Source organism: Entelurus aequoreus, linkage group LG02 (genome assembly GCF_033978785.1).
Source record: "Entelurus aequoreus isolate RoL-2023_Sb linkage group LG02, RoL_Eaeq_v1.1, whole genome shotgun sequence".
Lineage (NCBI taxonomy): Eukaryota > Metazoa > Chordata > Actinopteri > Syngnathiformes > Syngnathidae > Entelurus > Entelurus aequoreus.
In genome coordinates, this window is record NC_084732.1 from 45850007 (window position 1) to 45864483 (window position 14477).

Below are 14477 nucleotides of genomic sequence, written 5' to 3' on the forward strand. Positions count from 1 at the left end.
TTGCTTGCATAAAAAAAAAAAGAAAACACTTTGCATATTGCAATTTCTTGCATCTGGATCATTCCAGGTGTAAAATAACATTTATGGTGCCTCCCAGAGCACACCTTTGCCCTGCTAAAAATAGGTTATGTTTATATATCACACTTATATATTGCCCAAAAAAGGTGGACCATGTTATATTTTTCTGCTGCATATTCCACAACATAAGAAAGCAGCACAGGTTTGATCGTTGGAGCATATGATGTCATGGATTGTAGTGTCACCATGGTGACAGCCGGCATAGTGCACATCAAAAATCCTCATTTAAATAAGGCGCTCTGCACTTTTGCACTGCTTATAAATTGCGCAACCAGTTTTGGTAGGTCGTCCGCAAAACACCCGCTAACAGTGCTCACAATGTTTTACTCTGAAGATATTATTTATTTGGATCTTACTAGATCGGACCCTAACTGTTTTGTAGAGCGCATTGAGCTGTGTGGGAAATTTCTAATTAGTCCCACCTACAGGACTGACTATCCCACTCATTGTATTATTTTCTATAATTAGTCAATGGTCACAACCGGGCTTCATGAAGAACTTCCTTCCTCAGCCAGCATTTAGAAGTCTCTTTTTCCTGCAGAACAAAAGCACCTTGCACAGTTTTTTGTCATCGATATGGAACATTCCGCTGAGAACGGTGGTCATCTTTGCTTTTTTGTTCAGGTGGAATCTTCACGGGAGGCCAACAGTAAAGCCCTAATGGAGCTGTCCATGAGGCTCCAAGAGGACTACGAGGAACAGCTGCTGGAAGAGCAAAGAAAACACAAAAAGGAGATTGAAATACTCCAGGTACTATTTGCTTTTTGATCAATGTGATACATCCATTGCCAAAAGAAAAGACACGGACTGAGACATTTCAAACAATGTTTTTGCTTACACAGGCCCAACTGGACGAATACATCAGACGGCTCGAGGAAGCAGAGCTGAACATCAAGATCGCAGAGGCCAAAATTGCAGAGAGGGATGAGAGGATCTCTGAACTGGAGCGCCTGCTTGACTGCATGGGAACAGTAAGCACTGCAAAAAACAACAACATGGCTGCATGCACATTGTGTAAACACTAATCCAATCTCACAGGAAAAGAGTCAACTCCAGCAAAAACTGCAGGAATGTGAGCGTCGTCTTCACACGTTGGACCTGAGCGATACAACAGACGGGGCTGCAGCCATGAGGTATTTGATGTGTGTCCAACGAGAGAAGACAATACGCTGAGATTATTGGTCGAACATCTGTTTCCGAGTTTTGTTTTGTTGACTCTTGGTGGCCTGCAGGTCCAAAGATCTACAAAGTGAAGCTGGAAATCTCAGGGAGCGAATCAAACACTTAAACGACATGGTCTTCTGCCAGCAGCGGAAGGTCAAAGGGATGATTGAGGAGGTAAGAGAGGTCATTTGTTTGGCCAATTTTGTTAATACCACTGCAGGATAGGGGATCTTCATGTCAAACTAGGACATCTAGTAAAAACAAAACTGATTAGAGCTAGTGGTAGCGATACAAATAGCAATATTTGGGGAAATAATGAATAAAGGTCCAGTATCATTTGTCAAATCAGACACCATAAATACCCATTTTTACTATAAAACTACATTATATTAATGTAGTTATTACATAGTTATTGCACCTGTTTGGAGGCCCAAACAGGTGCTTATAGTTAACTTTCTTAAATATCAGTTTTGCAGATATATGAAAGAATTTTAGACTTTAGTACAGAAGAACTTCAACTTACGGAACTCTTAACACAAAACACCATCCATCCATCCATCCATCCATCCATCCATTTTCTACCGCTTATTCCCTTCGGGGTCGCGGGGGGCGCTGGAGCCTATCTCAGCTACAATCGGGCGGAAGGCGGGGTACACCCTGGACAAGTCGCCACCTCATGGCAGGGCCAACACAGATAGACAGACAACATTCACACTCACATTCACACACTAGGGCCAATTTAGTGTTGCCAATCAACCTATCCCCAGGTGCATGTCTTTGGAGGTGGGAGGAAGCCGGAGGACCCGGAGGGAACCCACGCTTGACCCCCTAAAACAATAAAATGTTAACATATTAATTCATTTTACAAAGAAAAAATAACTTTTAGGTAAGACATTTTTATAAAAACAATACAATAGAACAGTGTTTTTCAACCTTTTTTGAGCCAAGGCACATTTTTTGCGCTGAAAAAATCCGGAGGCACACCACCAGCAGAAAACATTAAAAAACGAAACTCAGTTGACAGTAAAAAGTTGTTGTCGCAATTGTTGGATACGACTTTAAAACATAACTATAGCTCGTCTCAAAGTAGGTGTACTGTCACCTCCTGTCACATCACATCATGACTTATTTTGAGTTTTGTGGTGTTTTCCTGTGTGTAGTGTTTTAGTTCTTGTCTTGCGCTCCTATTTTGGTGGCTTTTTCTCTTTTTTTGTTATTTTCCTGTAACAGTTTCATGTCTTTCTTTGAGCGATATTTCTAGCATCTACTTTGTTTTAGCAATCAAGAATATTTCAGTTGTTTGTATCCTTTGTGGGGACATTTTTTATTGTAATGTCATGCTCAGATGTACTTTGTGGACGCCGTCTTTGCTCCACAGTAAGTCTTTGCTGTCGTCCAGTATTCTGTTTTTGTTTACTTTGTAGCCAGTTCAGTTTTAGTTTTGTTCTGCATAGCATCCTTAAGCTTCAATGCTTTTTCTTAGGGGCACTCATCTTTTGTTTATTTTTGGTTTATGCATTAGATACCTTTTTACCTGCACGCTGCCTCCAGCTGTTTCCGACATCTACAAAGCAATTAGCTACTGGCTGCTACCTACTGATATGGAAGAGTATTACACGGTTACTCTGCCGAGCTCTAGACAGCACCGACACTCAACAACAACACATACTTTGCAAACTATAATTACTGGTTTGCCAAAAATATTTTTAACCCAAATAGGTGAAATTAGATAATTTTCCACAGCACACCAGACTGTATCTCACAGCACACTAGTGTGCCGCGGCACAGTGGTTGAAAAACACTGCAATCGAATGTACTACAAAAACTTAAGTAGTTTTATGAAGAAGCAATGTAATAATAAACAACATTTAACTTGGAGCGGGGACTTCTACGATAGCTGCCAGTCAAACCCACCATCAGCAACTTTTTCATATTTTCATAGATGAATGTTCGCTGTTTAGATATTATTTTAACATTCTTGGCTGCCGTTAGATTCATAGTGCAGACTAGCAGTGACGTGCTCGAATTGCATCACCTATTTGGTGACACACTAACAAAAATTTGCAGAAGCCGTAATGTAATGAGAAAAAGCTGAAATAATAATACAAATACACACAAAGTTTTGTCTTAAAATATATATATTTTTTTAGCATTTTCTTTTACAGAATTATCAAAATGACTTACACATACTCTGCCTTTTATTACATTCCGCACAAGCCTAGCGTTAAGCAGGAGTGCAGATTAAAAGCATCTAATAACAAAATATTGTGCAGCAGGGAAGTGCACATGAAGTGAAAATAGATACAACAAGCCTAGGGAAAGCTTTGCTGCAAGGAGGTTAACATTTGTCCTGATTGCCAATGAGAGACAGGTGAGGGAGCAAGCCCTCAGACAGGAGAAGTAGTGGCAAAAAAGAGACAAACAGGAAATTAAAGGCCTACTGAAATTAAATTTTCTTATTCAAACGGGGATAGCAGATCCATTCTATGTGTCATACTTGATCATTTCGTGATATTGCCATATTTTTGCTGAAAGGATTTAGTAGAGAACATCGACGATAAAGTTCGCAACTTTTGGTCGCTGATAAAAAAAGCCTTGCCTGTACCGGAAGTAGCGTGACGTCGCAGGTTGAAGGGCTTCTCACATCTGCACATTGTTTACACCAGCAGTGAGAGCGATTCGGACCGAGAAAGCGACGGTTACCCCATTAATTTGAGCGAGGATGAAAGATTCGTGGATGAGGAACGTGAGAGTGAAGGACTAGAGTGCAGTGCAGGACGTATCTTTTTTCGCTCTGACCGTAACTTAGGTAAAAGGGCTCATTGGATTCCACACTTTCTCCTTTTTCTATTGTGGATCACGGATTTGTATTTCAAACCACCTCGGATACTATATCCTCTTGAAAATGAGAGTCGAGAACGCGAAATGGACATTCACAGTGACTTTTATCTCCACGACAATACATCGGCGAAGCACTTTAGCTACGGAGCTAACGTGATAGCATTGTGCTTAAATGCAGATAGAAACAAAATAAATAAGCCCCTGACTGGAAGGATAGACAGAAGATCAACAATACTACCAAACACTGGACCTGTAACCACACGGCTAATGCTGTACCGCCTGGCGAAGCCTAGCAATGCTGTTGCTAACGACGCCATTGAAGCTAACTTAGCTACCGGACCTCGACAGAGCTATGCTAAAAACATTAGCTCTCCACCTACGCCAGCCCTCATCTGCTCATCAACACCCATGCTCACCTGCGTTCCAGCGATCGACGGCGCGACGAAGGACTTCACCCGATCATCGATGCGGTCGGCGGCTAGCGTCGGATAGCGCGTCTGCTATCCAACTCAAAGTCCTCCTGGTTGTGTTGCTGCAGCCGGCCTTTTCCTAAAAGTGTCCATCAAAGCTCAATGACAACATACAGTACTTGCTGTGACGCAACAGTAGCTACTAATCGTCTTTCCTGTTTAACGCACTGCCAGATTACAACTCTCATCTAATGACCTCACGCTATCTTTTGATGTGGTGATAATGAGTGTTTTTTTTCCTGAAATTGTCAAGGTGCAAACATTACGAACTCAAGTCGCTCAGAAGGACATGTTCATCTCGGAGCTGCTGGACCGAATTGCAATGGTGGAGTGTGAGGTAAGATTGTGTGTTCGTGTGTTATTGTGCATGAATGTATGTTCAATGCGGGTTGGTGGAAGCAAGTAACTTTCTTTTTGGTGCACACTGCTGGATAACCTCAACTTTGTGGAAACTTTTTGTGCGCCTTTCAAGCCACTTTTACATATACAAGGTGACTGCTGCAGTCTTTGCATGAAACCTCAACCTGACGGTTTTGTTTCCTCTTTTGCTTTTTCCTAGAATAATGAATTAGAAGACAAGCTCAAGTATTTTATGTCCACACAGAATAGTGAGCAAGAGGATGTGGGCACTGGGGAGATAGGCCTAGTCTACAATATTCTCCCAAGGTAAGCGGCAGGTTGTTACATTGTGTTTAACGAAGGGTGTGTGGTATTGACGTGGGCTGGGGGGTGCGGTGTCTTTGTTTAACATCTGACTGTCCAAACAGAGTTGACGAAGTTCCTTGGCATGATGTTGAACTTCCTATTCTTCATGAAGAGAGAGTTCTCAGTCCCATAGAACACTCTCCGTCTGATCCACCACCATTTGCCATACCACCTCCACCACCAATGTCACCTCCATTACCCACGGACCCTCCATTTTCACCCACACAACCGCCATTACCACCATTGCCTTTATCCTCCAGCCCACCTTCATCACCCACACAAACTACACCCTACATATCTCCACCATTTTCACCCACACAACCGCCATTACGTCCACTGCCTTTATCCTCCAGCCCACCTTCATCACCCACACAAACTACACCCTACATATACCCACCATTTTCCCCCACACAACCGCCATTACGTCCACTGCCTTTATCCTCCACCCCACCTTCATCACCCACACAAACTACACCCTACATATACCCACCATTTTCCCCCACACAACCGCCATTACGTCCACTGCCTTTATCCTCCAGCCCACCTTCATCACCCACACAAACTACACCCTACATATACCCACCATTTTCCCCCACACAACCGCCATTACGTCCACTGCCTTTATCCTGCAGCCCACCTTCATCACCCACACAAACTACACCCTACATATACCCACCATTTTCACCCACACAACCGCCATTACGTCCACTGCCTTTATCCTCCAGCCCACCTTCATCACCCACACAAACTACACCCTACATATACCCACCATTTTCACCCACACAACCGCCATTATGTCCACTGCCTTTATCCTCCAGCCCACCTTCATCACCCACACAAAATACACCCTACATATACCCACCATTTTCACCCACACAACCTCCATTACCACCACTGCCTTTATCCCCAAGCCCACCTTCATCACCCACACAAACAACACCCCACATATACACACCATTCTCACCCACAGAAACAACACCCAACATATACCCTCCATTATCACCCACACAACATCCATTACCACCACTACCCTTATCCCCTAGTCCACCATCATCACCCACACAAACACAACCCTACATATACTCACCATCATCACCCACACAAACAACAGCCCAGGTAGACCCACCATCATCTCCCACAGAAGCACCTGTTAGACAGCAGTATGCTTCACCCTACCTAACAATGCACACACAACCGAGGACATTTAGGCCTAACAAACCTCCGCCCAGCAGGCTGGGGTCCAGTTTGCTTCGCTACACGCCCGTTGAGTACAGCCGCTACTTAGAGGCCAACCCGACGCCGCCAAGCCAAACAGTCTACTCCAGCTCGTTCTCATTTGAATCCCAAACCTCAGAGAGCTGGACCGGAGACGAGGTGGACACTCAGACGCCATCAAATCCAGACCAATCTTCAACGTCGTCTAGAAGAACAGGACCAAGGATACATTGCATGGATACACCTTTCACGAAATTAATGGACATAACAGCAAATATAAACATAGAGTGATATACAAAGATCATTTAGTTTTTGTAGATACATTTAACTTTTTTTTATTTTTGTACAAGAAATACGACAGCTAGCGGTCCCTTAGCTTAGCGGAGGACAAATGCAGAGTCATTGTGAAATCCAATTTTTTCAAATAACTTTCTTTACTGTGTAAAACCTTTCATATTTATGCACATTTTAGAAGAGCACAGTCCTACCAAATATTTGACGTTTATATGTTCTTAGTATCAGTATAAATATAAGTACCAATCATTTTCTTATCAAAACTAATCTGATGATGACACTTAACAATATTGTAAGTTTACTTTGATTCAATGTATTCCTCATTTCCCTGCCCCAGTTGGGGTAAACTATGATCCTTGCTGAAGTTGCACTATACATATAAAGTGCAACTATATATAAATATATATACAGTATATATGTATACAAAAATAGAAGTTAAAATCTATATGTGTACATACTTTCTCATACAAAGTAACATATTTTGTAAATTAGTGTTCTTTTGTTTACAATCGTTATAATGTAACCCACACTGCAAATGGGGACTGCAAGTGAAGGTTGTACTGTGTGTGTGTGTGTGTGTGTGTGTGTGTGTGTGTGTGTGTGTGTGTGTGTGTGTGTGTGTGTGTGTGTGTGTGTGTGTGTGTGTGTGTGTGTGTGTGTGTGTGTGTGTGTGTGTGTGTGTGTGTGTGTGTGTGTGTGGGTGGGTGTGTGTGCGTGTGTGCGTGTGTGCATGTGTGTGTGTTTTCTTATAAGTTTGTATTTGCCACTGTACGAATTAAAATTATATTTTGTAATGATCACATTACGCACAAAATATTTATTTACCTGAAATCCTGCTGTGGGAATATAAATATTAAACATCTCATTTGCTACAGGGTATGTTACATATTATTATTATTTGTATTTATTATTACATTATACAACTGTAAACAAAAAAGAAGACTTACGTACCACATGCACAAGTATCCAACTATTTCTGAAAGTTGGTTTGATTCCTTTCGCTGACTTGAATATTCATCATTGACAACATACTTTTTATGTTTTATTCGGATTCTTGAATCTGAGTTGAATAAACTGTTAATACAGGCCCTAAAGGATTATAATTTTTTTTATAGTAAAAAAAATCAAACTTTTCTGGTCCGGTATGTCAAAATGAAAGAATAACTGTTATATGGTCTTGTGCTGAAAAAAATGACACCAAACAAGGCAACATTAACATTTTTGTTAGGAGTATATTTTCTATTAGCAGCAAGGGAAGACATACTATGAAAAAAATGCTATTGTTTCTATTTAAAACAATATAAACAAAACCCACAGGTGAAAGGGTTGTTTCAACAAATCAAAGAGGTGTCCGGCGGAATTAGGAAAATTAATAAGTAAGTAAAAGGAAAACCTTAATAAAGTGCTACTATATTGTAACTATTAATACAAAATCATATAATAATGTAAATAACATTGCATATGAATATCAAGTGTATTATGGGCTGTGTAATCTCTACAGAAGTACTTGGGTCATCAGAATTCAATAATGCTGACTGCTGGGTAGTATTAATTGGGCATAGTTTTGAGTCCTTTCAAATAAATTTGTGCAGGGTTCCAGATGAAAGACAATTTATCCCTAGATCCCTGAGTAATACTTTTTAGCAGGAATAAGTGCATCAAATTGGCTCATCCACAAAGACAATTTTGGTGGTGTGTTAGATAATAAAGTAAAACATTAACAATTTTCAGTCAATGATCAGGCCAGCTGATCAGCTGCTCCTGGAGGTACCCAAATCAAAGCGGACAGGGCCTTCTCTGTTGTGTGTCCCAAACTCTGGAATGATCTCCCTCTCCATGTGAGGCAGGCCCCTTCTTTGGCTACTTTTAAGACCCTTCTTATAACCCATTTTTACTCACTGGCTTTTAACCCAGCATGAGACTTTGAACTGTTTGAACTGTTTTTAACTTTTTAATTGTTTTTATCTAACAAATTGCTCTTAAGATAATTTGTATTTACTTTTTCTATGTGCATATGTATATATATATGTATATATATATATATATATATATATATATATATATATATATGTATATATATATATATATATATATATATATATATATATATATATATATATATATATATATATATATATATATACACTAGAGTTCAAAAATTTGGGGTCACCCAAACAATTTTGTGGAATAGCCTTCATTTGTAAGAACAAGAATAGACTGTCGAGTTTCAGATGAAAGTTCTCTTTTTCTGGCCATTTTGAGCGTTTAATTGACCCCACAAATGTGATGCTCCAGAAACTCAATCTGCTCATAGGAAGGTCAGTTTTGTAGCTTCTGTAACGAGCTAAACTGTTTTCAGATGTGTGAACATGATTGCCCAAGGGTTTTCTAATCATCAATTAGCCTTCTGAGCCAATGAGCAAACACATTGTACCATTAGAACACTGGAGTGATAGTTGCTGGAAATGGGCCTCTATACACCTATGTAGATACTGCACCAAAAACCAGACATTTGCAGCTAGAATAGTCATTTACCACATTAGCAATGTATACAGTGTATTTCTTTAAAGTTAAGAGTAGTTTAAAGTTATCTTCATTGAAAAGTACAGTGCTTTTCCTTCAAAAACAAGGACATTTCAATGTGACCCCAAACTTTTGAACGGTAGTGTATATATATGTGACAATCATTGGTACTTTAATCTTTAATTAATCTTAATATACCTGTGTGTGTATATATATATATATATATATATATATATATATATATATATATATATATATATATATATATATATATATATATATATATATATATATATATATATATAAACCCCGTTTCCATATGAGTTGGGAAATTGTGTTGGATGTAAAAATAAACGGAATACAATGATTTGCAAATCATTTTCAACCCATATTCAGTTGAATATGCGACAAAGACAACATATTTGATGTTCAAACTGATAAACTTTTTTTTTTTTGCAAATAATCATTAACTTTAGAATTTGATGCCTGCAACACGTGACAAAGAAGTTGGGAAAGGTGGCAATAAATACTGATAAAGTTGAGGAATGCTCATCAAACACTTATTTGGAACATTCCACAGGTGTGCAGGCTAATTGGGAACAGGTGGGTGCCATCAGAGCCGGCCCAAGGCATACGCGTACTAAGCGCTTGCTTAGGGCCCCGCGGCCACCAGGGGGCCCCCAAAAGCAATTAACAAAAAATTCTTATTTTTATTTTTTGCATGTACGAGTCTGACTGATGATTTCTAAATGATCAAAGATATATTATTGTACAAAAACACAATTTTAGGTCAACAGAGTGCTGCTGCTGAACTAGGCCTAGTGATTCTTCCTGCCTCTCTTTAAATGTAAAGCTGCCTCTGCTGCACCTGTGACGTTTGCCGCCTGCCGTGCAATGCCAGTGCGCACTGGGCATCAAAAGCGCAGATAGAGGCAAAACAATGTCACAAAAAAGGACATATCCTTCAGGTGCAGAAAAAAGGAAGAAGAAGAAAGTGGAAGAGGAGAAAAAAATGCCATGATAAAGGTATGTTTGCATGACTTGGTAATAAAAAGTTTATCAAAGAGATTTGTAGCTGTAATTAGCTTTAGCTAGGTGACGTTAGCTAGCTAGCGCGGTGCTAGCAATATGTTTTCAGCATCAGGTTACTAGTGAGATATGTTGTTTGCACAAATTGTTTGCAGCAGAGCACGGTAATTTATGTGAGTAAAATAAACATTATTTTTTACATCAACTCATAAGTTATGTGAAACTTCCCCAGGAGCATTGTTAAAATACTTTGGAGGCACAGAATCAGCCCAGAGCCAGTCCACATCCTCAGGCTCAACTGTGAGTGATGAATCAGGTGAGGAAAAGACTGTCACCATACAGTATACATTTAATTTCTTAGTATAAACATTACACCTGAAGGGAAATTAATATAGTCAAAGTATCTCATTAATATGTGTGCCTATATGTATGTATGTATGTATGTATGTATTTCATCTTAGGTCCATCTCCATCCTCTACAGTGCTCTCACACACCTCCATCCTCTGTGCCCACTGTCCCCTCCATGTCTGAAACCACAGCTGATTTATCTAGTAAGTTAACTGCAAAACATCCTTTATAATTGCTCATTGTACTGCAGAACATTCTGAGATTAATAATTATGTCCAACAGTGCAATTTAATGACCTTATAGGTCCTTCTTTTTTAGTCATTGTCTTTCTTTGGTCACTTCCTCAGCAACTTCCACCACAGCGTCCCCTTCACACCATGGACCATCATCAGTTCCGCCAGTTGACCCAGCTGTGTGGCCTTCTTTCCTCTCAGATTCAGACAGGACTGAGCAGGTGATCAGAGGACCACTGTCTATTAAGGAGAACTTTTCATTCCCCAAACGGCATGATGGCCGAAGTTTTCATTATCATTATACCTACAGACAGCTAGTCAATGGGGAAAAAGTCAAGCGTAGCTGGCTGACTTATTCAAGAAGTCTATTGCTTTTGCTGCAAATTATTTTCCAAAAAGTCCTTAAAACTGGCAGCCGAGGGACAGCGGGATTGGGTCAACATAGGTGCAATAATAAAGTGAATCAGAATCAGCTTTATTGTCCAGTTATGTTTAACACACATGCAATTTAACTTCAGTAGACTGCGCTCTCTTTGTACAAAGTAAACATTAAATATGAACAATTAACTAAAAATATAAACTAGTAATTAAAGACTAATATGTACAAGACTGATGAGACATGATGACACTTTTACTGTAAATACAAAGCTTTATCACTTGGACTGTTCAACCCCAGGCCACTCTTGTAGCTGAATGTTTTCTACATTTTAAGATTAGGAACCATATATGGCACTCTGGACATCATTCGTTCATTCATTGGTATTATTTAGGTTCTTAACTGGGCCACCCCCATATCTTTATAAATGACATGTCATTTGTAAAGACATACCAGGCTGACAATAGGATAATGTAAACAACACTGCCAGAGCCGCAATGAGTTTATAGTAGGTGTGTGAATGATCAACAATCAATATTATTGGCAGAAATAGAGGGCCCCAAAATCAAATTTTGCTTAGGGCCCCATGGAGTCTTGGGCCGGCACTGGGTGCCATGATTGGGTATTGTTGCGCTGGACCAGATGTTCCTCCAAGGGAATTTAAGTTACTGGTCAATCCCAAGTTCTTTTGATGACATATAAGCTGAGTTTAAATGATCACCAGAACAGAATAGGTATTTTGCAATTTATTTCCAAAGCTTTGGAAAGAGAGACCAGCCTAGAGCAACACATTCAATTGCGTAGCCAAGTTGATCTGAAAACATCACGGAAGTGTTGTCTTCTTCAATATGCCAATTGCCCACACCCTCCAGAACGAATACACATGTCTATTGTTCTACTTTAGCCTGAGACAAGATGAGATAAGGAAAAGGAGTATCTAAATAAATAATAAATGGGTTATACTTGTATAGCGCTTTTCTACCTTCAAGGTACTCAAAGCACTTTGACACTATTTCCACATTCACCCATTCACACACTGATGGCAGGAGCTGCCATGCAAGGCGCTAACCAGCACCCATCAGGAGCAAGGGTGAAGTGTCTTGCCCAAGGACACAACGGACGTGACTAGGATGGTAGAAGGTGGGGATTGAACCCCAGTAACCAGCAACCCTCCGATTGCTTGCACGGCCACTCTATCAACTTCGCCACACCGTCCCCAACTTCTCCTCCTCACATTACTAAAGTCAAGGTAACTTACAGTGTACCATCGACATACTTGCCAACCTTGAGACCTCCGATTCCGGGAGGTGGGGGTTGGGGGGTGGGGCGGGGGCGGGGGGGTGGTTGGGGGCGGGGGCGTGGTTGGGTGCGTGGTTAAGACATATACAGTATATATATATATTTATACACATATATACATATATATATATATATATATATATATATATATATATATATATATATATATATATATATATATACACACAAACCCCGTTTCCATATGAGTTGGGAAATTGTGTTAGATGTAAATATAAGCGGAATACAAGGATTTGCAAATCCTTTTCAACCCATATTCAATTGAATGCACTACAAAGACAAGATATTTGATGTTCAAACTCATAAACTTTATTTTTTTTGCAAATGATAATTAACTTAGAATTTCATGGCTGCAACACGTGCCAAAGTAGTTGGGAAAGGGCATGTTCACCACTGTGTTACATCACCTTTTCTTTTAACAACACTCAATAAACGATTGGGAACTGAGGAAACTAATTGTTGAAGCTTTGAAAGTGGAATTCTTTCCCATTCTTGTTTTATGTAGAGCTTAAGTCGTTCAACAGTCCGGGGTCTCCGCCGTAGTATTTTACGCTTCATAATGCGCCACACATTTTCGATGGGAGACAGGTCTGGAATGCAGGCGGTCCAGTAAAGTACCCGCACTCTTTTTTTACGAAGCCACGCTGTTGTAACACATGCTGAATGTGGCTTGGCATTGTCTTGCTGAAATAAGCAGGGGCGTCCATGAAAAAGACAGCGCTTAGATGGCAGCATATGTTGTTCCAAAACCTGTATATACCTTTCAGCATTAATGGTGCCTTCACAGATGTGTAAGTTACCCATGCCTTGGGCACTAATGCACCCCCATACCATCACAGATGCTGGCTTTTGAACTTTGCGTCGATAACAGTCTGGATGGTTCGCTTCCCCTTTGGTCCGGATGACACTATGTCGAATATTTCCAAAAACATTTTGAAATGTGGACTCGTCAGACCACAGAACACTTTTCCACTTTGCATCAGTCCATCTTAGATGATCTTGGGCCCAGAGAAGCCGGCAGCGTTTCTGGATGTTGTTGATAAATGGCTTTCGCTTTGCATAGTAGAGCTTTAACTTGCACTTACAGATGTAGCGACAAACTGTATTTAGTGACAGTGGTTTTCTGAAGTGTTCCTGAACCCATGTGGTGATATCCTTTAGAGATTGATGTCGGTTTTTGATACAGTGCCGTCTGAGTGATCGAAGGTCACGGTCATTCAATGTTGGTTTCCGGCCATGCCGCTTACGTGGAGTGATTTCTCCAGATTCTCTGAACCTTTTGATGATATTATGGACCGTAGATGTTGAAATCCCTAAATTTCTTGCAATTGCACTTTGAGAAACATTGTTCTTAAACTGTTTGACTATTTGCTCACACAGTTGTGGACAAAGGGGTGTACCTCGCCCCATCCTTTCTTGTGAAAGACTGAGCATTTTTTGGGAAGCTGTTTTTATACCCAATCATGGCACCCACCTGTTCCCAATTAGCCTGCACACCTGTGGGATGTTCCAAATAAGTGTTTGATGAGCATTCCTCAACTTTATCAGTACTTATTGCCACCTTTCCCAACTTCTTTGTCACGTGTTGCTGGCATAAAATTCTAAAGTTAATGATTATTTGCAAAAAAAAAAATGTTTATCAGTTTGAACATCAAATATGTTGTCTTTGTAGCATATTCAACTGAATATGGGTTGAAAATGATTTGCAAATCGTTGTATTCCGTTTATATTTACATCTAACACAATTTCCCAACTCATATGGAAACGGGGTTTGTATATATATATATATATATATATATATATATATATATATATATATATATATATATACACACACAGTATATATATGTGTATTTTACCTCTGTTTTAAATGTAATTTTTTA

The 14477-nt window shown here is 39.9% G+C and overlaps 1 protein-coding gene and 1 long non-coding RNA gene across 2 annotated transcripts in view; both read left to right on the forward strand.

The window, feature by feature from the left end:
- The window catches only part of LOC133663374 (mucin-2-like), a 34683-nt gene extending 26835 nt beyond the window's left edge, over nucleotides 1-7848 (forward strand). Inside the window, exons 8-14 of the mRNA XM_062067801.1 lie at nucleotides 703-828; nucleotides 921-1049; nucleotides 1117-1211; nucleotides 1311-1416; nucleotides 4807-4890; nucleotides 5113-5219; nucleotides 5321-7848. Coding sequence (XP_061923785.1) covers nucleotides 703-828; nucleotides 921-1049; nucleotides 1117-1211; nucleotides 1311-1416; nucleotides 4807-4890; nucleotides 5113-5219; nucleotides 5321-6764 — 2091 coding nt within the window. The 3' untranslated portion in view covers nucleotides 6765-7848. The remainder of the gene's footprint in view (nucleotides 1-702; nucleotides 829-920; nucleotides 1050-1116; nucleotides 1212-1310; nucleotides 1417-4806; nucleotides 4891-5112; nucleotides 5220-5320) is intronic.
- A 2301-nt stretch (nucleotides 7849-10149) lies between these two features.
- Nucleotides 10150-11344, forward strand: LOC133663382 (uncharacterized). Its single transcript, XR_009828312.1, has 4 exons — nucleotides 10150-10316; nucleotides 10552-10635; nucleotides 10781-10871; nucleotides 11016-11344. It is a non-coding gene; the product is annotated as an uncharacterized LOC133663382 (long non-coding RNA).
- Nucleotides 11345-14477: the final 3133 nt, after the last annotated feature.